Consider the following 25422-nt stretch of genomic DNA (forward strand, 5'->3'; position numbering starts at 1 on the left):
TGGGAGATAAGGCAGCATGTCAGGTACTGGCTGAGAGGGCAAAGGATGAGAAGTGGGAGTGCTTTGATTGGAGTTCCCACTTCCATGTCCTCTTTCGCCATCATCCCTAACCTGGGCCAGCACCACATCTCTCCTACGACTCTGCTACAGACCAGATTGGTGAAGATCAGTGGCCTGTTGTAAGGTCATGGATAAAGTACCTGTCATCCTGCTTAAGGCAGCAGACAAATTGGAATCCAAAGTCTGCACAGCCATGGTCAGGATCTACATGGACTCATTTGGTGACAACACTACTCTATGTCACAAAGGACCCGCTGAGATGTGCATTTCTGCGTTGGTGCTGGGTGCGCTGAGTTCTGGTGATGCTGCTCCCTCAGAGGCTGCAGGTTCCTCTGAGGAGTCGTCCGGCTCTTCCTCCTGGACAGTGGGGATGAAGGGATAATTACTAGTCCTAGCCCTTTTCGGGCTACCCCAGGTCAGGCGTTCCCCAGACGTTCACCTTCAACTAAAGTTAGAGATAGCCGAATTCTATAAGACACTTAATTGGGTCTAAAGGTCCAGGCTATCTCTCTCTAAAGGAAAGGAATGACGTAAAGATGTTACCGTCCTCCAGATATCACTTTTAATAAGTTTAACTAGACCGTAATCTTCCGGATATTATGAGGGTCCGGAAACCCCCCCAGAATTCTGCAACTCCTTACAAAAGAGTGTACAGAAATTGAGTTTGCGAGTTTGATACAGAAATACTACTTGAGAAAATTCTAAAAATATATACATTTATTTAAGAGCCGACATACAGTTAACAGCTGTTGAGTCAATCGCAACTTTAACAGTTCAAAATACAAATAGCTTACATTTCTTATTCTCAGAGATCCTTATTCTCAAATCTTAACTTTGTACATTTTTACATTTCTATTATTCTTAATCCAGAATATCCACCAAAATCAAAGAAGAATACCTTTTTGATCCCCGAGACTCAAAGAATTAAAAACTTACAGAGCATGCCTCTGAAGTTGAGAATCACTTGCCCTTTCCAGCGGCTTCTGACTTTCCATCTGGAAAGCTCTATTTTTATACCTTTTTCATAATTATGTCTCTACCTTCAGGTATTCCAAAAACATCATAAAATGGCTACAACAGATTTATCTCTTTGATGTAATTTTTATCGAAGGTCTTCCATTCAATTCTAAAATCACCTAGCTGGTTATCATCAGACGTCGTGACTCCTATGTGTTCCAAGTTCAACACAAACACAATGTGATTGCTTGGTGCATCTATTGAAATCATAATTTCAAAGTATTCTGTTTTTACAACATGTAAATCAAAAACACTTCAATTAGGGTGTTTGTTGCATTTCTTAGCTACTTCAATTAGTTGCATATATAATCGCGTTTCCTGTTTCTCATTTGATGTTACTTTTACGAAGGCACATGGTTTTTTAATAATCTGTGTTCCTGTTCGAAGTGTTAGTTTTTAACACTTTACTTGGGCATTGTTATTGTGTTGGTTCCAATGTTCAGACATAGAGGAACCTCTAGCCTGCTGTTTCAATAGGGCCATTATCTCAGTATTAACAATCAATTCCCATTTCAAAAGCTTGTGTGGTGTTTACAACTTTTGTGTTAACACTTCATCTTATCTCAGAAGCCTTTATTGACAGCCTGTGTTGCCGAGGCTTTCCAGACTTTTAAACCCAGTATGTCATGTATTAATAATATCAGAAATCTGTTCATAGGATGGTGTATCTCTTGGAATATGGCTATTTTTCTTTACAGGGAGGGGGCTCTCGATGGTCCTGTGGGAGAGTAAAGGCATGAGTTAGACATCTGATATTTAGGTAGCAGACACATCCTATTGTGCAGATGATCCAAAGTAAATCTTTATGAACATTGACGTAAGAAAACTACTAGGCACTTGGTCTAAGCATTAAACAAAGCTTTAATCAACTGTTTTACAACATGAAGATCTAGTTGTGTCCTTCACTAGTTCCTGTAAAAGAATGTTCTGAGCAAGCTGGGCCCATGCCTGAGTATTTATACTCTCCCTGGACAGCGCCACCAGCGGGCCACCCAGTATTATTTCATTAACCATTTCCACATGAATGACAAGATTCATGTCAAACATCATATGCCATTTCAGTCAACCATGAAATCTAAATGAGAACTTTGAAAATCTATTCTGTCACCAGCTTCCTCTACTGAGCCCATCTCTCTGTTCCCAACTTTCAGCACCTCGCCACCTCCCACAATGTCGTAAGCAGCCTCCTCAGCATTGTCAATGTCGCCAATGATGGAGGCTCTCCTCCTGTTGTCGCTCTCTCCCTCTTATTGTGGGCTATCTTGTCCTGCAAGGAGGGACGCAAGTGGAGTATCAGCAAGATTGATGGAGTGACTGTGAAGAACCATAACATAGAAACTTAGAGGGAGACCAAGATGGAGTGAGGTGCCAAGAGGAAGCTGCCTCCCTGTGAGTTGTTAGTTGTTGTCATTGCATAACAGTGAGAGGGGTGCATAGTAGGATGGTGAAGTGATTCAGTACAGAGAGAGAGATGGATAGGTAAGGGTGCAAGGGAAGTAAGGGTACGGTGGGATGTGGCGGAGTAGGCCTACAAAGTAGAGTGCTGGTGATGAGAAGAGAAGGGAAACAGATTGAAGGTAAGTGTGATGTGATACTCACTTTTGCTGTTCGCAGAAGATCATTAAACCGTTTCCGGCACTGGATTCAGGTGCGTGAATAAATGGACCTTGTGCTTACCTCCTCAGCAATGTGCAGCCAGGCTGCCTTTGTTTGCTGAGGAGGCTTCCTTCGGCCATTGGGAGGGAACAGGATCTCCCTGCGCCCTCTTACTCCCTCCACAAGAGCTTGGAGGGAGTCCTCATTAAAATGTGGCGCAGCCTTCGGTTTTGCACCACTCGTTCCCTTGGCACATTCAAAGACCAGCAGATACCATAAATGAAAGGCTGAGGCTGCATGGGCCCCTTAGAAACAACTGCAGCAATGACATCATCAGAGGCGACTAACAGACCTGATCCCAGTCATTGGACCGGCCAGCGTGCACGACGGCACTTAATAGGCCAATTAAATTAAAATGTCAAATCCGGAGTGGCTGACAGCGGCAGCAGGACTGGACCCAGCCCACCAAGCAACCTGATTCCAACCCACCTCCTCCATTAAATTCGTGGCCTAAAAGTCCCTCAACTTCTTGACTTTAGGAAAGATATTCTTTATAACAGCTTTTGCTGCACACTCCAGTCTAGGTTATTTATCAGTGTTTCTACTGCTGTTTCAAAACAATTATAATCTTCGTAGCAACAATCAATGCTTAAAATGAAACATAGTTAAAAAATACTTAAAATAAAAGAAACGTTAATAAAACATTTTTATTGACATGACAATCCAATGGTTGAAGAACCAGTCTTTCAACAAGTCACGATCAGTAAACACATTAGTGCATCATTTAAATGTAATCAGAGAATGCATTTAAAGTCATTATTTTTCATGCCATTATTTTTCAGTCTAAGACAAAGTGGCGTGACAACTGGCTTAAATGCAGGAAAATCACAATCACCATTGATTTAAATGGGGACAGAGCTACTTTCTAACTGTTTTCAGTGAGGGTAACGGCGGTGCGGCGCAAAATCCCATTAAAATATAGAGTAACAACATTAATAGCGTAAGTCACGTACTCCATAATTTCCTGTTTCTTTTGTGCCAGTCAAGGATCCCTACGCCATAGATACACCATTACAATGGTGTAAGTCCCCAGGAAAATTTGAGCCATTGGTTGAATCTATAATATAGCAATCAACCTGGGATAAAATTGATGGATCCTACAGATTTGTTGACCAGATAGAGTCAATTTCTACCAAGGGCCGTATCTATAGCCATAAATTGTTTGAAATGAGTCTAACATAATTTGTTTACTACTAGATCACGATATTTATGAGGAAATCTTGAGTGTAATAGTATTTGATATTACAATAAATGCATTGAAGTATTCATTCTGAACTCCCTATAGCTGTTCTTGAGAAACCACTAGAAAAGAAAACCGGAAGAAACTTTGGCCCGCCTGGAACCAAGAAATTAATCTATTTTATTGATGACATGAACATGCCTGAGGTGGATAAGTATGGAACCGTAGCACCTCATACATTAATCAGACAACACTTGGATCATGGACATTGGTAAGTAATCTACTTAGAATCTTTAAAATGCAAATGTTGGCATTATGTATCTTTTTTAAATATTAAGGGGGAGAAATTGGGTACCTTTGCGCCTCCTGTTACCGCCTCTGGGGGGCGATAGCGGGGCTCTAACCAATTACCGCCCGGACACGGCAAGAATATCATCTCCCGCTAAATACGACGGGAGGTTTGCGGCGGCGGTATGGCGTTGCACCCTGATCTCCTTCACCCGGAAATCATGACGTCATCGCCGTGCACATCTCTCCAGTTGCGCCCCGGTCCCGAACTTCGGTTTCGACTCCTGCAGCATCACCGGGCGACAACACCGGCAGCTACAGGAGGCATTCATCGGGAGGCTGGGTCCTTCGGGGGCGATACTTAAAGGCGAGGTGGCTGAGATAGGGAAAAAATAATCAAATGCTTGTTTTCTGTTTATTTTCCTTTTTTCCCCAGCGCTCGATCAGTCCGGCACTTTGTTGCAGTGCATTGGGCTGATCGGGCCAGATCACGGCTGCCACAGGTAAGTTACTTTCCATTGCAGAGCCTGCAGCGATGGCCCTTCCCTTTACGGGAGGGAAGGAGCCTTCCAACGCGGCAGTGCTGCACACCTACTGCCCCGCCTGCTGCCTGTTGCGCTCCAGGAAGGAAGTGGAGCATTTGATTTAGTGCTCCACCTCCTTCCTGGAGCGCAAAACCAAATTTTTTAAAAGTTGAGAAACATTAGCACCTGGTGCTAATTTTTTCAACTTTTAAAAGTTAGCGCCCCAAACGGGGCTATAATGAATTTCTCCGCCTAAAAGTCTTGCATAAGGTGCTCACTTTTTGTCTGCATTAACCTTATTTCTTGTGTCATGATTTTTGAGTCATGCTTTTTATGTTAGCGTTTTATAATTGGAGAACCCCATGCCCACATTAGAGGGGATTTTAACTTCCTTCGTCCAGCAGAAAATGGGTGTAACGGGAGTTAAAACCGAAGTCGTACAGTAAAACCTGGAGGAAAACCAACAGAGGCCCTGTAAAGTATGCCCCAGAAAAGAAGTTTGGGTCACCGCCAGCTCGGGTTTCCTCGCCTTCCTGCCTGCAAATTTCCTCCTGACCCGTGATTTATAAGAACATAAGAACATAAGAAGTAGGAGCAGGGGTAGGCCATACGGCCCCTTGAGCCTGCTCCGCCATTCAATAAGATCATGGCTGATCTTCCACCTCAACTCCATGTCCCTTGATTCCCCTAGAGTCCAGAAATCTACCTATCTCAGCCTTGAATATACTCAACAATTCAGTATTTACAGCCCTTTGGGGTAGAGAATTCCAAAGATTCACAACCCTCTGAGTGAAGAAATTCCTTCTCATTTTAGTCTTAAATGGTCGACCCCATATCCTGAGACTAGACTCTCCAGCCAGGGGAAACAACCTCTCAGCATCTGCCCTGTCAATCCCCCTCAGAATCTTATATCTTTCAATGAGATCATCTCTCATTCTTCTAAATTCCAGAGAGTATAGGCCCAATCTACTCAATCTTTCCTCATAGGACAACCCTCTCATCTCAGGGATCAATCTAGTGAACTTTCATTGCACCGCCTCTAAGGCAAGTATATCCTTCCTTAAATAAGGAGACTAAAAGTGTGTCCAGTACTCCAGGTGTGGTCTCACCAAAGCCCTGTACAATTGTAGCAAGACTTCCTTACTCTTGCACTCCAACCCCCTTGCAATAAAGGCCAACATGCCATTTGCCTTCCTAATTGCTTGCTGCACCTGCATGCTAATTCACTGTGTTTCCTGTACGAGGACACCTAAATCTCTCTGAACACTAACATTTAATAGTTTCGCACCATTTAAAAATATTCTGTTTTTATATTCTTCCTACCAAAGTGAATAACCTCACATTTCTCCACATTATTCTCCATCTGCCACCTTATTGCCCACTCACTTAACCTGTCTATATCCCTTTGCAGGATCTTTGTGTCCTCCTTACAGCTTACTTGCCCACCTAGCTTTGTATCGTCAGTAAACTTGGATACATTACATTTGGTTCCTTCATCTAAGTCATTAATATAGATTGTAAATAGCTAAGGCCCAAGCACTGGTCCTTGCGGCACCCCATTAGTTACAGCCTGCAAACATGAAAATGATCCGTTTATCTCTACTTTCTGTTTTCTGTCCATTAACCAATCGTCTATCCATGCTAATATATTAGCCCCAATCCCATGAGCACTTATCTTGCAGAACAACCTTTTATGTGGCACCTTATCGAATGCCTTTTGGAAATCCAAATACACTACATCCACTGGTTCCCCTTTATCTACCCTGCTAGTTATATCCTCAAAAAACTCTAATAAATTTGTTAAACACAATTTCCCTTTCATAAAACCATGTTGACTCTCCCTAATCATATTATGATTTTCTAAATGCCTGATTACCACTTCCTTAATAATGGATTCCAGCAGTTTCCCGACGACTGATGTCAGGATAACTGGCCTATAGTTCTCTGCTTTCTCTCTTCCTCCTTTCTTGAATAGCGGAGTTACATTTTCTACCTTCCAATCTGCTGGGATGTTCTAAAATATAGTGAATTTTGGAAGATCACAACCAATGCATCCACTATCTCTGCAGCCACCTCTTTAGAACCCTAGGATGTAGGCCATCAGGTTCAGGGGATTTGTCAGCTTTTAGTCCCATTAGTTTCTCAAGTATTTTTTTCTCTACTGATTTTAATTACTTTAAGTTCCTCACTCTCATTAGCCCCTTGGTTCCTCGTTAGTTTTGGTATGCTTTTTGTGCCTTCTACTGTGACAGATACAAAATATTTGTTTAAAGCCTCTGCCATTTCCTTATTCCCCATTATAATTTCTCCTGTCTCAGCCTCTAAGGGACCAACACTTACTTTTGCTATTCTCTTCCTTTTTACATAATTGTAGAAGATCTTACAATCTGATTTTATATTTCTTGCTAGTTTACTCCCATTCTATATTCTCCCTTTTCATCAATTTTTTGGTCATCCTTTGCTGGTTTCTAAAACTCTCCCAATCCTCCGGTTTACTACTATTCTTTGCAACATTATAAGCCTCTTCTATTAATCTAATACTATCGCTAACTTCTTTAGTTAGCAATGGATGGATTACTTTTCCCGTGGAATGTATATTCGTTGAGAATTTTGGAATATTTCTTTAAATGTTTGCCACTGCTTAACTACTGTCACACCTTTTAATCTAATTTCCCAATCTGCCTTAACCAACTCATCCCTCATACCTAATTGGCTTTGTTTAAGCTTCAAACTCTAGTTTTGGATTTAAGTATTTCACTCTCAAACCCAATGTGAAATTCTGTCATATTATGATCACTCTTCCCCAGGGAGTCCTTTACTATCTGATTACTAATTAACCCTGTCTCATTACACAATACAAGATCTAAAATAGCCTGTTCCCTAATTGGTTCCGCGGATGTATTGTTCTCAGAAACTGTCTCGAGTGCATGCCATTAACTCGTCCTCCAGACTACCTTTGCCAATTTGATTTGCCCAGTCTATATGACGATTAAAGTCCCCCACAATTATTGCATTACTTTAGTTACATGCACCTTTTATTTGTTGATTAATACTCTGTCCAATGGTGTAGCTACTGTCATGGGGCCTATAAACTACTCCCACCAGTGTTTTCTGCCCCTTGTTATTTAGAAACATAGAAACATAGAAGATAGGAGCAGGAGTAGGCCATTCGGCCCCTCGAGCCTGCTCCGCCATTCAATACGATCATGGCTGATCATCCAAATTCAGTACCCTGTCCCTGCTTTCTCCCCATATCCTTTGATCCCTTTAGCCTTAAGAAATATATCCAACTCCTTCTTGAATATATTTAATGAATTGGCCTCTACTGCCTTCTGTGGTAGAGAATTCCACAGGTTCACCACTCTCTGGGTGAAGAAATTCCTCCTCATTTCTGTCCTAAATGGCTTACCCCTTATCCTTAGACTGTGACCCCTGGTTCTGGACTCCCCGACCATCGGGAACATCCTTCCTGCATCTAGTCTGTCCAGTCCTGTCAGAATTTTATAAGTTTCAATGAGATCCCCTCTCATTCTTCTAAACTCCAGTGAGTATAAGACCAATCGACCCAATCTCTCCTCATACGTCATTCCTGCCATCCCAGGTATCAGCCTGGTGTCTTATCTCGAACCATAGTGATTCTACTTCCTGATCTTCCGATCCATGATCCTTTCTCACTACTGTCCTTATGTCATCCTTTATTATCAGGGCTACCCTGCCGCCTTCTTTTTCATTCTGCCTGTCTTTTTGAAATGTCTAGTATCCTGGAATATTTAGTTCCCAACCTTGGTCACCTGGCAACCACGTCTCTGTAATGGCAAATGGATCAAACCCATTTATCTCTATTTGTGCCACCAGTTCATCTATCTTGTTCCGAATGCTTCATGCATTCAGATAAAGAGCCTTTAATTTTAACTTTTTACCATTATTCCCTGGTTTCACTTTATTTGCTGATGCACCATTACCGTTAAGCTCTCTGTCCCTTCCTGTCACACTCTGCTTATTTTTACCCAAATCGCTACACTTCTCCATTGCCTTGACTTTTCTCTTCAGATTTCTAAATTTCCCCTCTCCTGCCCCTCTCCCCACACCCCTCCCCCACACCTTTTAGTTTAAAGCCCTATCTACAGCCCTAGCTATTCGATTCACCAGGACACTGGCCCCAGCCTGGTTTAAGTGGAGCCTGTCCCAGCGGAACAGCTCCCTCTTTCCCCAGTACTGGTGCCAGTGCCCCATGAATTGAAACCCCTTCCTCCAACAACACTCTTTAAGCCATGCATTTAACTCTCTGATCTGCTTGTCCCTATGCCAATTTGCGTGTGGCTTAGGTAACAATCCAGAGATTATTACCTTTGAGGTCCTGCAGTTTAATTAGGACCCTAGCTCCTCAAGCTCTCTCAGCAGAACCTCATTCCTAGTTTTACTTATGTCGTTGGTTCCTATGTGGACCTCAACAACTGCATCCTCTCCCTCCCACTCCAAATTCTTCTCCAGCCACGAGGAGATATCTTTATCCCTGGCACCGGTCAGGCAACACAGCCTTCGGAACACCCGGTCATGGCTGCAGAGAACAGTATCTATCTCCTGACTATACTGATCCCTACCACTACAACATTACTTTTCACTTCCCCTACTTGAATGGCCTCCTATACCACAGTGCCTTGGTCAGTTTGCTCATCCACCCTGCAGACTCTGTCCTGATCCAAACAGCAGCAAGAACCTCATACCTGTTGGATAAGGGCAAAGGCCGAGGCTCCTCCAGCACTGCACCTGGGGCCCCCTTACCTGCCTGAATCGCAGTCACACACCCGTGTCCCTGACCACTAACCACACCTAAGGGGTGTGACTGCCTCCTGGATCAAAGGAGGAAAAATTCAGTTGTTTGTGCCTCCCGTTAGCGCCTTAAGAGGGCGCTAATGGGGCGCAAAGGAACTAGCGCCCCGGCACGGCGATGTTTGCACCGCTCGCGAACTTAACTAGACATTTTGCGGCGGCGCTACACACTACCGCCACGATCTCCTGCGCCGGCAGATTGTGACGTCAGTCGAGTGCGCCGCGGAACTGGATATTGAGTGGCGCCCGCTGCCTTACCGCCTGCCACTAGCAACGACAGGTTGAGGGTAGTGTTTTGCAGACAGGAAGGGACTAGGGGAGCGCTATTTAAAGGCGATCGCTTCCTGCCTTTTTTTGTTGGTGACATTTTTGCACCACGCATTCTGAGAGAGAGACTTCTGGAGAGATTCAACGCTGTGTGAAGGAGTTTTGGGCACTGAGCAGCACTTTGCAGGTTAATTTTGATTTGCCCTTCCTTGTATCTATTTTGAAGAGACTGTGGGGGCTGCACTCTGAGCTCTTTCCCTGGGTCTCTCCATTGTTCTTTCCAGCAGATTTGATGTACAGGTCTCTCCAGGTCGCGATTCAAGGCTGCAATGAGCAGGATGTGGATGGAGAGCAAAATCATTCCCTCCCCTTTAAGATAAAAACAGAAAATGCTGGAGAAACTCAGCAGGTCAAGCAGCATCTGTGAAGAGAGAAACAGAGTTAATGTTTCAGGTCGATGACCTTTCGGCAGAACTCCCCTTTAAGAACTGGCTGGCGCCAGTGTGTCTGTGTTCCATTGCTGACTGACATCACATGAGCCTCGCCAACGCTCTGAGGTAGCGCCTTGCTCCTCAGCCTTTGCGCCTTAAGACAGGTGTGAAGCGCCTGATTTAGCGCTCCAATCACCTCCAGGGGCGATAAAAGCCAAGTTTGCCGTTGGAGGCGATAATTAGCGCCAGGCGCTAAACATTGCGCACGGCCGATAATGGCACCCCAAACGGTGCGATACTGAATTTTTCCCCCAAAGTGTCCAGGTAACTCTCCCCCTCCCTGATGCCCCTGGCTAGTGTCTTCTGAACCACCCAATCTTCATATGCTCGAAGCCAGCAAGCTTCCACTAGACAGCTATTTTGTGTGGGCAGCTAGCCTGTGGTATGTTAATGAGGCCCAACTGTTAAAATGAACCGGGCTCCCATAGAAGCAGGTGGTTGTCCTTCATGTCCTGGCTTCCCACCCAGGAATTAAAATTCCCCCTATGTTTCAATGCATCATTCTACAAATTTCATATAAATAAAATGAATATCAATTGCACCAGTATATTTGCAAATCTGATAGCCAATAATGGAAACTGAGCCTTATTTATTTATACCGTTTTATTATTTCCTAAGAATATCGCATCTGCAAAATATTTACTATAAGGCTTTACAAATTTAGGATTATACATTGCTAAAAAAATCTAAAACATTAAGAAGTGATGAGTTTACTCTAATGATTTATTTAATGAAGATTTGCATGTTAATGATTGATTGGATTAATTTGTACTTAAATAACTTGCATATTTCTCTATTAGGTATGATAAGATCAAGTTGACATTAAAAGATATTCATAATTGCCAGTATGTTGCCTGTATGAATCCCACATCTGGCAGCTTTACAATTGATTCTAGGCTTCAGGTAACTAATTATACATGGATTGCCTTTAAATAAGATACTGTTCACATGGGTCCAGATTTTCCTGCGTTAATTGCTTCCTCCATATTTTCCTGATCATAATACGTCACAGCAACATGGCAATGAATCTTTCTTTTGAGCCATCCAAGGGACCTGATGACGTAGTTATGCCATTATAATAGCACAAATCTCTAGGAAAATCTGGACTCGTGATATATTTTAGAACAGTATTCAATATAATTAATAGCTTTATTTGGATAATCATGTATTTTATATTGCTTGAATTATAATTAAGTATGTTGATGTCCATTCATTTTTCAGTTAATGTCTCAGTCTTTTTTTGGTTTAAGTTAATTAATACTAACAGCCTCAATGTGGGATATAACAATTTTTTCCAATAGTTATGGCAGAATGAAAGCTTAGGATGGTGCATTTTATACATTGAGTAATGCAACAAATATAATAAACAGGGTTAGTTCCCAATTCGGAAATGTTTCCAACAATAAGAAAAACACCTAGAACTATCTGTGCTGCATTGTTTAACATGTTCATCCATTGTGGTGAGAGGTAGCACCTGTTGTTAATACTAAAAATGGGTTGCCATAGCTGTTGTAGCTCGTGAGCTGGAAGGGTTTGAACCAGATAAGTAGATCATGTTCCACATATTTAAAGCGCCTGCAGCCTGTCATCTAAAAGTACAGTTCAAAGCTGCTGGTGAGCAGGTGAGGTGTTCATCAAACAAGATCGTAGGATAATTGGATAAGGAAAGCCATTCGGCCCATCTTGATTCATCCAGCCAGAGAGATCCTAACATCACTCCATTGTAGAATCTAATTGTTTCATAAGTGATTCTAGGGGTTTTGCCTCCAGCACTCTATGTGAAACTTTATTCCATATGTTGATTACTCTTAATGTGAAGAAGAATTTCCTGATCTCTGTCCTAAAAGGACCCTTGTCGAGTTTGAAACTGTGCCCCCTAGTTCTACTCCTGCAGTTTAAATTAAAATAATATTCTGTAGCTTTAACAATGTTATATATTTTTCAGAGGAGATCTCAGTCACCTCCTTTCCAGGCTGAAAAGTCCGAGCTTCTTCAATCTTTCCTCCTAAATCCCTGATACTAAAGATCAGCTTTGTGGCTCTGTCTATTCTGCCTCCAGCGCTTGAATGTGGCTCTGTCTATTCTGCCTCCAGCGCTTGAATGTTTCTCTTGTTTCTTGGCAGCCAGAACTGGATGCAGTATTCAAGACATTCTCTGGATTATTAGTCTAGGCCTCTGGATTACTAGTCCAATACCATAACCATTACACTTCCTTTATATTGTCTGTTTTGACTATGTAGTTAAGCATCCTATTAGCTCTGTTGATTGCTGCTCTGCATTGGTAAGACATGTTTAGTATTGAGTCTACTAAAACTTCTAGGTCTCTTTCAGCTTCATCCTTAACTATTCTAACACCTTTCATGGAGTATGTGTGTTGTCTATTTTTTTTTCTATGTATAGCACTTTACATTTGTCTGCATTAAATTTCTTCTGCCATTGTTCTGCCCACTTTTATACCTTGTCCAACTCATACTGTAATTTCTGAGCTGCCTCTTCTGATTCCACTCCCCCTCCTAGTTTAGTATCTTCTGTAAATTTTAACAATTTGCCTTGAGTTTCTGAATCCAGATCATTTATGCAAATTAGAAACAGTAGTGGTCCCAACACTGAGGTACCCCATTCCACTTCTGAGGGACTGCCTAAGAAGAAGACCCCACTCAGTATATCCCCCTACTGACATAACTCCTCTAACAAGTATTCATTCTGTCCTTCCCTTCAGCCAGTTTCTTATCTATTTACAGGGTTTACCCCAAATCACCACATGCTTAAAGTTAATAGCCTTTTGTATGGAAGTTTGTCAAAAACCTTTTAAAACCACTTCAAAGAGATTACCAAAATCCACTTGTGTTGTCATTTTATCAAATAAGTTGAGGAGGTTGGTCAGGCAGGATCTTTCCCTTCTGACTGCTGTTAAATAGGTTATTATTTTCCTTAAGCTAACAGCGATCATAGTATCATAATGTGGAGATGCCGGTGTTGGACTGGGGTGGACAAATGTGAGAAGTCACACAACACCAGGTTATAGTCCAACAGCTTTATTTGAAATCACAAGCTTTTGGAGCGCTGCTCCTTCGTCAGGTGAAGTCACTTCACCTGACGAAGGAGCAGCGCTCCGAAAGCTTGTGATTTCAAATAAAGCTGTTGGACTATAACCTGGTGTTGTGTGACTTCTCATATAGTATCATAAGGTTTAGCTTAGCTATGGAAAAGGACAGGGAAGAATCTAGAGTAAGAATGTTTAACTGGGGGAAGGCCAATTTCAGTGGGATGAGAAGGGATCTAGTCCAGGTAAACTGGAATCAAAGATTGGCAGGCAAAACTGTAGTGGAACAATGGGCTGCCTTTAAAGAGGAAATAGTTCGGGTACAGTTGAGATACATTCCCACGAGGGGAAAGGTAGGGCAACTGAAGTCAGAGCTACCTGGATGACGAAACAGATAGCCAATGGCCCAGAAATTCGGGTCGGGGGCTTCCCGCGGGTGCAAGCCCCGGACCTGCACTTACCTTGCACGCCGGCTGTTGAGCTGTGGGCCCCCGTGGAATTGCGATCCTGGGCCTCCTCCAACTGCCGGCGCGCAGTGCTTGCGTATCCCAGGGGCGCAGTTAGTCCGATGCGTCCCCTGGGATCACGTGGGCCATGGAGAGCCAATGGTAGCAGGGAATGCTTCATTCATAAGTTTGACAGGAAGACCTGTCAAACCTATAAGTACTACAAGCCCCAAAACATTACTAAATCTTTAAATAAACTTTAAAAAAACCATCATATTTTTAAAATAAACTATAAATTACATGAAATAACTATTTTAAACAATAATTTAAATTTTTGAAAAAATTAATTACGTTTTCTAATGGGGCTAAAAATAAACTTACCTTTCTTTAAAGTATTTAAAAGTAATAAACCTGTGGAAAAAATGTTTTAATTTTAATTAATTCACCACTTACCTTGTAAAAAGCAGGCCTTGCAACTGCTTTTTACATGTCTAACTTCTGGAGACTTGCCCTCCTGGGAAAACCTGCAAAAAAAACGTAAGTTCGATGTGCACGCGCAGCCTCTCCTGCGCACGCGTTCGACTTCTGAACCCTTCCTTTCAGGGGAATGGAAGTGCCGGTTTCCCGCGCATGCGCAGTGCATGCAGGAAACCGGCACTTCCATTGGGCTTACGGGCGAGTACCCCATGCGTACTCACCCGTGGAGACCTGAATTTCTGGGCCAATATGATGAAGCAGAAAAAGTGCGCGTATGACAGATGTCAGGTTGCAAATACATCTGAGAATCAGGCTATATATAAAAAGGTTAGAGGAGAAGTGAAAAAAAATAAGAGGGGCATAGAGAGTGTATGAGAATAGAATGGCAGCCAACATAAAAGGTAATCCAGAAGTCTTCTATAGGCATAGAAATAGTAAAAGGGTAGTAAGAGGAGGGGTGGAGCCGATTAGGGACCAAAAACGAGACCTATGCATGGAGGCAGAGGGTATGGCTGAGGTTCTAAATGAGTACTTTGCCTCTGTCTTCACCAAGGAAGAGGATGCTGCCATAGACATAATGAAGGGGGAGGTAGTGGAGACACTTGATAGTATAAAAATTGATAAAGAAGAGGTATTAGAAAGGCTGGCTGTACTTAAATCACCAGGAGCGAATGGGATGCATCCTAGGATGCTGAAGGAATTGAGGGCAGAAATCGCAGAGGTACTGGCCATAATGTTCCAATCCTCCATAGATACAGGGGTGGTGCCAGAGGACTGGAGAATTATAAATGTTACACCCTTGTTCAAAAAAGGGTGTAAAGATAAACCCAGCAACTGCAGGCCAGTCAGTTTAACCTCCATAGTGGGGAAGCTTTTAGAAACAGTAATCAGGGACAAAATTAACAGTCACTTGGATAGTTTTGGATTAATTAAGGAAAGCCAGCATGGATTTGTTAAAGGCTAATCATGTTTAACCAACTTGATTGAGTTTTTTGATGAGGTAACAGACAGGGGTTGATGAGTGTAATGCTGTTGACGTAGTGTACATGGATTTCCAAAAGGCATTCGAAAAAGTGCCACATAATAGGCTTGCCAGCAAAGTTGAAGCCCATGGAATAAAAGGGACAGTGGCAGCATGGATATGAAATTGGCTAAGTGACAGGAAACAGAGCGTAGTGGTGAACGGTTGTTTTTCGGACTGAAGGAAGGTATACAGTGGTGTTCCCCAGGGGTTGGTTCTAGGACCACTGCTTTTCTTGATATATATTAATGACTTGAATGTGGGTGTACAGGGCACAATTTCAAAATTTGCAGATGACACAAAACTTGGAAGCATAGTGAACAGTGAGGAGGAGAGTGATAGACTTCAGGAAAACATAAACTGGCTGGTGAAATGGCCAGACACGTGGCAGATGAAATTTAATGCAGAAAAATGTGAAGTGATACATTTTGGTAGAAAGAATGAGGAGAGGACATATAAACTAAATGGTACAATCCTAAAGGGGGTGCACGAACAGAGAGACCTGGGGGTATATGTGCACAAATCGTTGAAGGTGCAGGGCAGGTTGAGAAAGCAGTTAAAAAGGCTTACAGGATCCTGGGCTTCATAAATAGAGGTATAGAGTACAAAAGCATGGAAATTATGTTGAACCTGTATAAAACACTGCTTCAGCCTCAACTGGAGTACTGTGTCCAATTCTGGGCACCGCACTTTAGGAAGGATGTGAAGGCCTTAGAGAAGGTGCAGAAAAGATTGACGAGAATAATTCCAGGAATGAGGGACTTCAGTTACGTTGATAGACTGGAGAAGCTGGGGTTGTTCTCCTTGGAGCAGAGAAGATTGAGAGGAGATTTGATAGAGGTGTTCAAAATCATGAGGAGTCTGGACAGAGTAGATATAGAGAAACTGTTCCCATTGACAGAAGGGTCAAGAGCCAGAGGTCACAGATTTGAGGTGATTGGCAAAAGAACCAAAGGCAATGTAAAAAAAAACTTGTTTACGCAGGGAGTGGCTAAGATCTGGAATGCACTGCCTGAAAGGGTGGTGGAGGCAGACTCAATCTTATCTTTCAAAAAGGAGTTGGATAAGTATCTGAAGGAAAATAATTTGCAGGGCTACAGGGGCTAGCTGAGAGTCGGCACGGGCTCAACGAGCTGAATGGCCGCCTTCTGTGCTGTAACCATTCTATGATTCTATGGGCGTGATCTTGCCAACCTTGGGGAGGCGGGTATGGAGACAGGACTGCTGGGAAAATGGCAGAATCTGGGGGCAGGTGTCCATCCCGCCCCCAACCCACCTCCGTGCCATCTTCCCAGGAGGCGTGTAGCCAACCCGCCGGGTCCCATCTCCTGGAGGCGGGAAGGGGATTACAGCCACTTAACTGCCTGTAAACAGGTAGTTAACAGGCAGTCAAGAGGATTATCCCCATTTTTCCAGCAGAGGCGCAGGCTTTCCGACGTAGGGAAACCCTGCCAGGGTCACCGAGGCGGGCAGTGGGTCTGCGGGGGTCGGAGGGGTCCAAAAGTGCGCTGTGAAGGTAACTGATGGGTACAAGTGTGGAGAGGTAAATATGTGAGGTGAGTGGAAAGTGATAGAAAATGCTTACTTACCTTTGTTTCTTCCTGCAGGCTTCAATCGTTGAGGATATGGAGAGACTCGCATCTCACCAGCAGAGATGACAGATGGCTGCTGCATTCTCCAATGCAAAAACCATCTAATTTCTGCTAAAGAAAGAGGTTTGATGTGTCTTGAATACAAGGACTCATCAAACAACATAGAATGTCAGTGTTTGACAGCTTCATAGAGCTGTCAAACGATGACAATTCATCTGTCAAAATTTTTTCGACAGATGAAACGTCATACGCTGACGTTCTCTGTAACCGGTTTCCCCTTAATTGGCCTGCTAAGCCCGCTGGGTGTGCTTAACAAGGTCAATCAAGGAAAAAAAGTCGATGGAGGCGGGACAGCGACCCGACAAGCAGCAGTCCCGCCTCCAATGCGCCCCCATTGGCAAAATCGCCCCCTGTGATTCTAACTCCTGTTAATTGATTCCATTATTTTACATAGAATGGAAGCAGGATGAATGGTGTTATACTTTCCTCTGTCTGTTTTGTCGCCCTTTTAGAATATGAATGCCACATTAACCTCTTTCCAATATTGTGGTACCTCCCCATGTCGAATGACACCTTAATAATGATTGTTATTGCTTCACAAATCTCTTCTCAAGTCACTCTCAGCACTCTGAGATAAATATCATCTATTCTTGGGGATTTATTTGTTTTCAGTCTATTTAGACTAGGACTTCCATCTCTTTTATAACAATTTCATTGATTTACTTAGAATATTTTTCTTTGGAGAGGGCATGATGCTCATGTGGTCCTTTGTGAAAACTTGGAGGAAGTAGTCATTCAGAATAGTTATGGATTTTATACTCATTTTTAGTTTCAAGCTTGTTTATCTTATGTGGGTTTCATCTTTTCTCTGATTACCCTTTTGCTGTGCGGCAGTGAATTTTATTTTTATTACTATGCTTAGCTTCAGCTGCTATGTTTTAATCCAAGCTTCTCTTTGCTTTTTTGATTACCTTTTTAATGTGTTTCTGCAATTTTTTGTATTCATCCCAATGAGCCTCTTCTTTTTTTCTCCCTGCAGGACGTATGTGTGCCATTTTTCTTCTTTATCTCACTTTTAATTTGTTTGCTGGTTGATCCATTTTGAGTCATGTTTGTTTAATCTGAGCTTGTTGGTTTTAGGAATGTATTTATCCCGCATGCTCTGCATTATACTTCCCTAGCAACATTGATGTTTTTCCTGTGGTGGTGCTTACACCGTTTAAATGAAAAGTGGGCCAAGCGGGAGGTTTGGGAAAATCAGAATGCCATCAATTTCAGTTAAAGGAATCTCCTGTACCAAGGCAAAAATCATCACATCTTGGTCTGGCTAATGGCAGGTCACGCATACTTATCCACCATAATACAAAAGTCTATCTGTTGTAGACTAATTAATTGTGATTGATTTCTCCAAATTACAACTATGCTTATATTCTTAACAGATTTATTAAAGGCAAATTGTGTTTGGCTAACTTGATTGAGATCCTTGATGAAGTAACAGAGAGGGTTGATGAGGGTTCTGTGGTTGATATATGTTATGTTGTGTATATGGACTTTCAAAAGGCAAGAATTGAAGTCCGTGAGGTTAAAAGGACAGTGACAGCGTGGATATGTATTCTAAGTGCGGTCGCACCAATGATTTATAAAGTGGCAGGATTAGCTCACTATTTGGATTCAATATTGTCTTTTTAATACATCCTAACATCTAATTTGTTTTATTCACGCCACCGAGCATTGTGAGAGCTTCAATTTATTGTCAATCAGGACAACTAGATCTCTTTCATTTTCCATGCTCATTATTTTCTTTCCATTTAGGTAATAGTCCCTTCCTGGATTTTTTTTGTCATGTGAAGCACTTTCATTTCTCTACATTGACTTACATCTGCCACCTGTCTGCCCAATTTCAAATATATTATAATCCTCCTGTAGCTTATCTTATTCACCTTTGGAGTCTACCACCTTCATTAGCTTTGTATCAAATAAAAATTTAGCCATGAACAACCTGATGTTACAATTTTAAAATGTTACTGTCTGAGATCAGTTATCACATTGTTACACAGATAATTAGAGCCTATGCTTTTTATAATCTTTTATTTCAGCGCCATTTCTGTGTCTTCGCTGTGAGTTTCCCGGGACAAGATGCACTTCACTCCATCTATAGTATCATCCTTTATCAACATCTAAGCACTCACAATTTTCCATCATCGGTGATAAAATTCCATACACAGCTGGTTACTGCAGCCCTTGGTAAATGCATAGATATACATGAAAGTAACTCTTATTTTTAGTACATATATTTTTTATAATAATCAAATTCATATTTGTTTATAAATTACTACTGCTGCTGCCTTAGTTTTTTATAAATCTGTCTAGAATAAGCCTCTTTTTAATGTGCTTTTTTGTCAAACACCTACTGCCTCATATTCCATTAAAAGTGGAAGTGTACAAACTTTAGTGATATTAGATATGGGAATTATCACACAGCATATCTGCTAGTTGCTATTGAGTACCACTTAGTTATGCGATGCAGATCCCAATTGTAGACTGTTTTTCTTATTCTAAACGTGCCCCTACCAAACATTTCTGTGCAACACCAAAATACATCTGGTATTTTGATGATACAAGAACTAAATATGGAGATCCCTGTGCCTGACATTCAGGGACAGTATTTACTTTTCATCTGCTTCACTGAAATGTCAACAGGCAGTGCTCTGAGTAGATTACTTTTGGAAGACAATTATTCTAGGTAGGTAGGTGAAGTGTTTTCAAAAATTAAAGCTGTGGGACAAATAACAGGATAAGTAAAAACATAAAGAAGGAGAAAAATCCATTGTGCTCTTTAAACTTGGTCCTTCTTCAAACTATGTCCTATATACCTCCTGAAGAAATCTCTGCATAAATACTCCCTACAGGAGTATTTCCCAATAGATATTTATATAGGTAATTTTTAGGGGTTAACTAACACAACATTAACTGCTTTGCTAAGTTTCATTCAACTTATCACACTGCTCTGTAAGAAAAAAATATTTTAATTGTTTTGTTTGAATTTTGTTTATTTTGAGCTTGTGTCTTCTTCTGTGCTTACAGTCCAAGCAATGTAACCAACTTATATCGACATTATGTTTTTCGGCATTTTGAAGCTTAGATTGTGTTTCCTTTCAAATTTCTCCGACAAAAACAAAATCAGAAACATCATGGGGGATAAATTGGGCTGTGTTGCGCCCGTTTTTCAGGTGCTACGCAGCCACCCAAGGACCCAAAATGGCGCACAAGATGTGCACACACACTTCTGACGGGAAGTGCACAGTGTGCCATCTTAGCGCAGGAGGGAGCGCTCGCAAGAGTATCGCACGCCAGCAAGTTGCAGAGGAAGGAGATAGTCTCTTGGATGAGTGTGCAACACTGATTGCAGGCCGCAATTGCTATTTTGGAAGGCTCCAATGAATCGAATGCCACGTGCTGACCTGGTAACTGGCATGAAGGCCTCTCGCCAGCAATATTTAAAGGGATCATGCAGAATTTACAGATAAATTGCTGTATTATTATTTCTGGCTGCTGCTTGACTTCTAGGCATTTTTGTTGAGTTCTAGCACTGTTCAAAGTTCAATTTGTCTGCACAGAGAGAGGTCTTGCTGCTCTTGCACTCCTGTTCTTGTTGTCTCCTTCACAAATTATCTGGCTCCAAGCATGAGTGGGCTAGGAGAGCTGCCTCTAGGAATAGAGTACAACTGGGAGCATGACGGAAGACACCACAAAGCAGGACAACCTGCCAGAAGAGAGAGGAGGAGGACACCAGCAGTCTCACACTTCTTACCTTTCTTGTTACAATCATCATCACATTGCCCTCTTTCATTCAACAATTTGTTTTTTTCTCTCTTGACTGCAAACATAAAAGCCGACACCAAATGCAAATCCAAAGCCAAATTTATCAAATCAATAATCTTGCACTTTAAACAAAATTACACTTTTCACCCTTGTGCATTCCCTTAGTGCCTGTTTTCCATGTTCCTTTGACTATCCTAGTGCTCCTACAAGGTGTTTTCCCAGTGGCTGGAGCTTGGGAGCTGGAAGGCTGCTGAGCTTCCATTGAAGACACTGCAGATAGCCTTGGAGGATGACCTCAAGCAGCTCTAGGCCTAGAGGGCCCGGCTACAGACTGCACCATCTCAGCCAGAGCTGCAGCTGTCTGGGCCAGTTGGCTGACAGGCACCATCAAGGGCACTGCTGGAGTGGCAGGTGTGGGAGCAGGTATTCTGTCAACCTGAGAGAGGACAGGAGGATCCTCTTCCATGGAGTCAATGACACTCTCCTGGGGTGCCTCAGCAGTCCTAGTGCTCTGTTGGAGAATAAAGTGCTAGACTGCTAAGACACCCTGGAAGCCCCTTTCAATGGTGGCACCCATAGCCAAGATGTCAGCCATCTGAGATTCATTTTCTGCTGCAAAAGAAGCTGTCAGATTCGTCATGAGACATTCCATCATGGTGGGTTCCACAGTGGTGCTATTTAAGGTGACCACATTGGAAAGGATGGGCGCCAAGTTAGAAGTGGACTGCTCCATGCTCTGCGACATTATGTGCAAGCTCTCTGGCAGGCATTCCAGTGCACCAAGCATTACCTGGTGTATGCCCATTAGCCTTGTTCAGTGGCCTGGCCCATTGGAGTCTGCATCTGAGTCCTCTGCAGCAGATCTAGTATGTGAGCTCACCCGCCAATGAGCTGGCACCTATGGTGACCTGTAACCCTGCCCTGGTGAGGGAGAAGTGAGAAGAAAGAAGGTATGAAGAAATCCTGCTCGGCATGTCTTCCAGCATCAACAGTGGCCACGACCTCCGCTCTGCCCCTTCTCATAATCGCCAGCACTTTCTCCTCAATGGGGGAAAGGGTGTATAGTCACGCTGGTCTTCCATCAGTGACAGTTTGCTACGTTGTGTTATGCACCATCTTTCCCTGCAAGAAAGAGGGAAGTGTGATGGTGAAAGTCTTGCAAGATGTTTGGGTAATGTGGCTGTCATGGTTGAGTAGCTGCTAGTGTGTGTGTGTGAGATATGAGTTGTGGATGTGAAGTTTGTAATCATGCTGAGTTTGTGAAGTTGAGGTAAAGGATATTAATTGAACTGTGCTATACTGACAGTTGTAGATTGCAGGTTGGTGGGGATGGAAGTGTTATAAATTCAGCAGTTAATGAGGTTATGAGTGGTGCAGCTGTAATGATATACCATTTGAAGATTCTTCTTAACCTTGATAACTCGTGTCAGATTATAAAACTTCTTCCGGCACTACATCCATGCCCTAGGAGCCATGCTCCTTGCATTCACCTTGTCTGCAACCTCCTCTCACTGCCTGCGCATCAGATGCCTGGAAGGCTTCCTACCTCTCAGGGGATACAGAATGTCCCTCCTTCTCTCTATCTCCTGCACCAATGCCTCCAGTGCAGCATCTGAGAGCCTTGGTACCAGCTTCAGCCATTTCAGCCCACAGACAATTTCCATTCATTGTTGCAGCCACAATGTACCTCCCTCTTAAGAGGTGACTTTAAACACCTGCCATCTCAGGTGGATGTAAAAGATCCCATGGTACTATTTCGAAGATATGGGCAATTCTCTCCGGTGTCCTGGTGAATATTTATCCCTCAACCAACATCATTAAAACAGATGATCTGGTCATTATCACATTGTTGTTTGTGGGAGCTTGCTGTGCTAAATTGGCTGCCGTGTTTCCAACATTACAGCAGTGACGCTTTTGGACAACCTGAGGTCAGACGAGATCCAATTTATACCCCATATATTTCCTCTGATGGGGGAATCCAGACAAGGGGGCATAATCTTAAAATTAGAGCAAGGTCATTTAGGAATTAAATCAGAAACCACTTTTTCATACAAAGGTTAGTGGAAATCTGGAAGTCTCTCCCCCAAAATTAAAAAACAGGACCTCAAAGGTTGTAATCTCTGGATTACTCCCAGTGCCACGTGCTAGTGAGTATAGGAATAGGAGGATAGAACAGATGAATGCGTGGCTAAAGAGTTGGTGCAGGAGGGAGGGTTTTAGTTTCCTGGATCACTGGGCCTGCTTCTGGGAAAGGTGGGACTTGTACAAGTCGGACGGGTTGCACCTGAACCAGAGCGGGACAAATATCCTTGCGGGGAGGTTTGCTAGCACTGTTGTGGGGGGTTTAAACTAACTTGGCAGGGGGATGGGATACAGAGGGGAGCTGAAATAGAGGGTGATGTGCTGCCAATTATAGAGAAAAAAACAAGTCAGCTTGGTAGACGGCAAATATACAAGGGCAAGGCTGGATGGCATCTATTTTAATGCAAGGAGTCTTGCAAATAAGGTGGATGAACTGAAGGTGTTGATAAACACATGGGAGTATGATATTGTTGCTATCACGGAGACATGGTTGAGGGAGGGGCAAGACTGGCAGCTCAATATTCCGGGGTACAGAATCTTCAGGCGAGACAGAGGGGGAGGTATAAGAGGAGGGAGTGTCGCAATATTAATTAAGGAATCAATTACTGCAGTAAGGAGGGATGACATATTAGCAGGTTCCTCTAATGAGGCCATATGGGTGGAGCTTAAAAACAAAAAGGGTGCAAGCACTTTGCTGGGAGTGTACTATAGGCCTCCAAACAGTCAGGGGGAGATAGAGGAACAGATATGTAGGCAAATCTCAGAGAAATGTGCAAATAATAGGGTAATAATAATGGGGGATTTCAACTTCCTCAATATTAACTGGGATAGTCAGAGTGTGAAAGGCACAGAGGGTGTAGAATTCTTAAAGTGCATCCAGGAGAGCTTTTTGAACCAGCATGTAGAAGGTCCTACAAGAGAGGGGGCGGTACTGGACCTAATTCTAGGGAATGTGGCCGGCCAAGTGGAAGAAGTGCTAGTAGGTGAGCACTTTGGTGACAGTGACCATAATATGGTGAGATTTAAGGTGGTCATGGAAAAGGACAGGGATGGGCCGGAAATAAAGGTTCTAAATTGGGGGAAGGCCGATTTTAATAGGATAAGGCAGGATCTGGCCAAAATGGACTGGGATCAGCTACTTGTAGGAAAATCCGCATCGGAGCAATGGGAGGCTTTCAGAAGGGAGATTGAGATCATACAATGGCAACATGTTCCCGTAAAGGTCAAGGGTGGTTCCAAAAACCACAGGGAACCTTGGATGTCAGGGGATATACGAGAATGGATTAGAAAAAAAAGGAGGGCTTTTGGCAGATACAAAAGGCTAAAGACGGAGGAAGCCCTAGAGGAGTACAAAAAGTGCAGGGGGATACTTAAAAAAGAAATTAGGAGATCAAGGAGGGGTCATGAAATAACACTGGCGAGCAAAATAAAGGAAAATCCTAAGATGTTTTATAAGTATATTAAGGGTAAGAGGATAACTAGGGAAAAAATAGGGCCCATTAGGGACAAAAGTGGCAATCTGTGTGTGGAGCCGGAAGATGTAGGAGGGGTTCTGAATGAATTTTTTGCATCTGTTTTCACTATGGAGAGGGACGATGTAGACATAGAAATAGGGCGGGGGGACTGTGATATGCTCGAACATATTAACATCGAGAGGGAGGAGGTATTGGCGGTTTTAGCAGGCCTAAAAATGGATAAATCCCCAGACCCGGACGAAATGTATCCCAGGCTGCTGTGTGAGGCAAAGGAAGAGATTGCGAGGGCTCAAACACATATATTCAGAACCTCTCTGGCCACAGGGGATGTGCCAGAGGACTGGAGAACCGCTAATGTAGTACCATTATTCAAGAAGGGGAGTAGGGAAAAACCGGGGAACTACAGGCCAGTGAGCCTAACATCAGTGGTAGGAAAATTATTGGAAAAAATTCTGAGGGACAAAATTAGTCTCCACTTGGAGAGGCAAGGATTAATTAGGGATAGTCAACATGGCTTTGTCAAGGGAAGATCATGTCTGACTAATTTGATTGAATTTTTTGAGGGGGTGACTAGGTGTGTGGATGAGGGTAACGCAGTGGATGTGGTATACATGGATTTCAGTAAGGCCTTCGATAAAGTCCCGCACAGGAGACTGGTCAAGAAGGTAAGAGCCCATGGAATCCAGGGTGCCTTGGCACATTGGATACAAAACTGGCTTAGTGGCAGAAGGCAGAGGGTGATGGTCGAAGGTTGTTTTTGTGACTGGAAGCCTGTGGCCAGTGGGGTACCACAGGGATCGGTGCTGGGTCCCTTGCTGTTTGTGGTCTACATTAATGACTTGGATATGAATGTAAAAGGTATGATCAGTAAGTTCGCGGATGATACAAAAATTGGTAGGGTGGTAAATAGCGAGGAGGGTAGTCTCAGTCTGCAGGACGATATAGATGGGTTGGCCAGATGGGCAGAACAGTGGCAAATGGAATTTAACCCGGAAAAGTGTGAGGTGATGCACTTTGGGGGGACTAACAAGGCAAGGGAATACACAATGAATGGTAAGACCCTAGGCAAGACGGAGGGTCAGAGGGATCTGGGTGTGCAAGTACACAGATCCCTGAAGGCGGCGGAACAGGTGGATAAGGTGGTAAAAAAG

General features: G+C 43.0%; 1 protein-coding gene across 1 annotated transcript in view; it reads left to right on the plus strand.

Annotated features, from left to right (window-relative positions):
• The window catches only part of LOC147102876 (dynein axonemal heavy chain 17-like), a 908504-nt gene that overhangs the window by 647653 nt on the left and 235429 nt on the right, over positions 1–25422 (plus strand). The window contains exons 51-53 of the mRNA XM_085963770.1: positions 4019–4184; positions 11114–11216; positions 18989–19136. Coding sequence (XP_085819896.1) covers positions 4019–4184; positions 11114–11216; positions 18989–19136 — 417 coding nt within the window. The remainder of the gene's footprint in view (positions 1–4018; positions 4185–11113; positions 11217–18988; positions 19137–25422) is intronic.

Source organism: Somniosus microcephalus, chromosome 21 (assembly GCF_052327205.1).
Source record: "Somniosus microcephalus isolate GS21.2 chromosome 21, FLI_Smic_1.0, whole genome shotgun sequence".
NCBI lineage: Eukaryota > Metazoa > Chordata > Chondrichthyes > Squaliformes > Somniosidae > Somniosus > Somniosus microcephalus.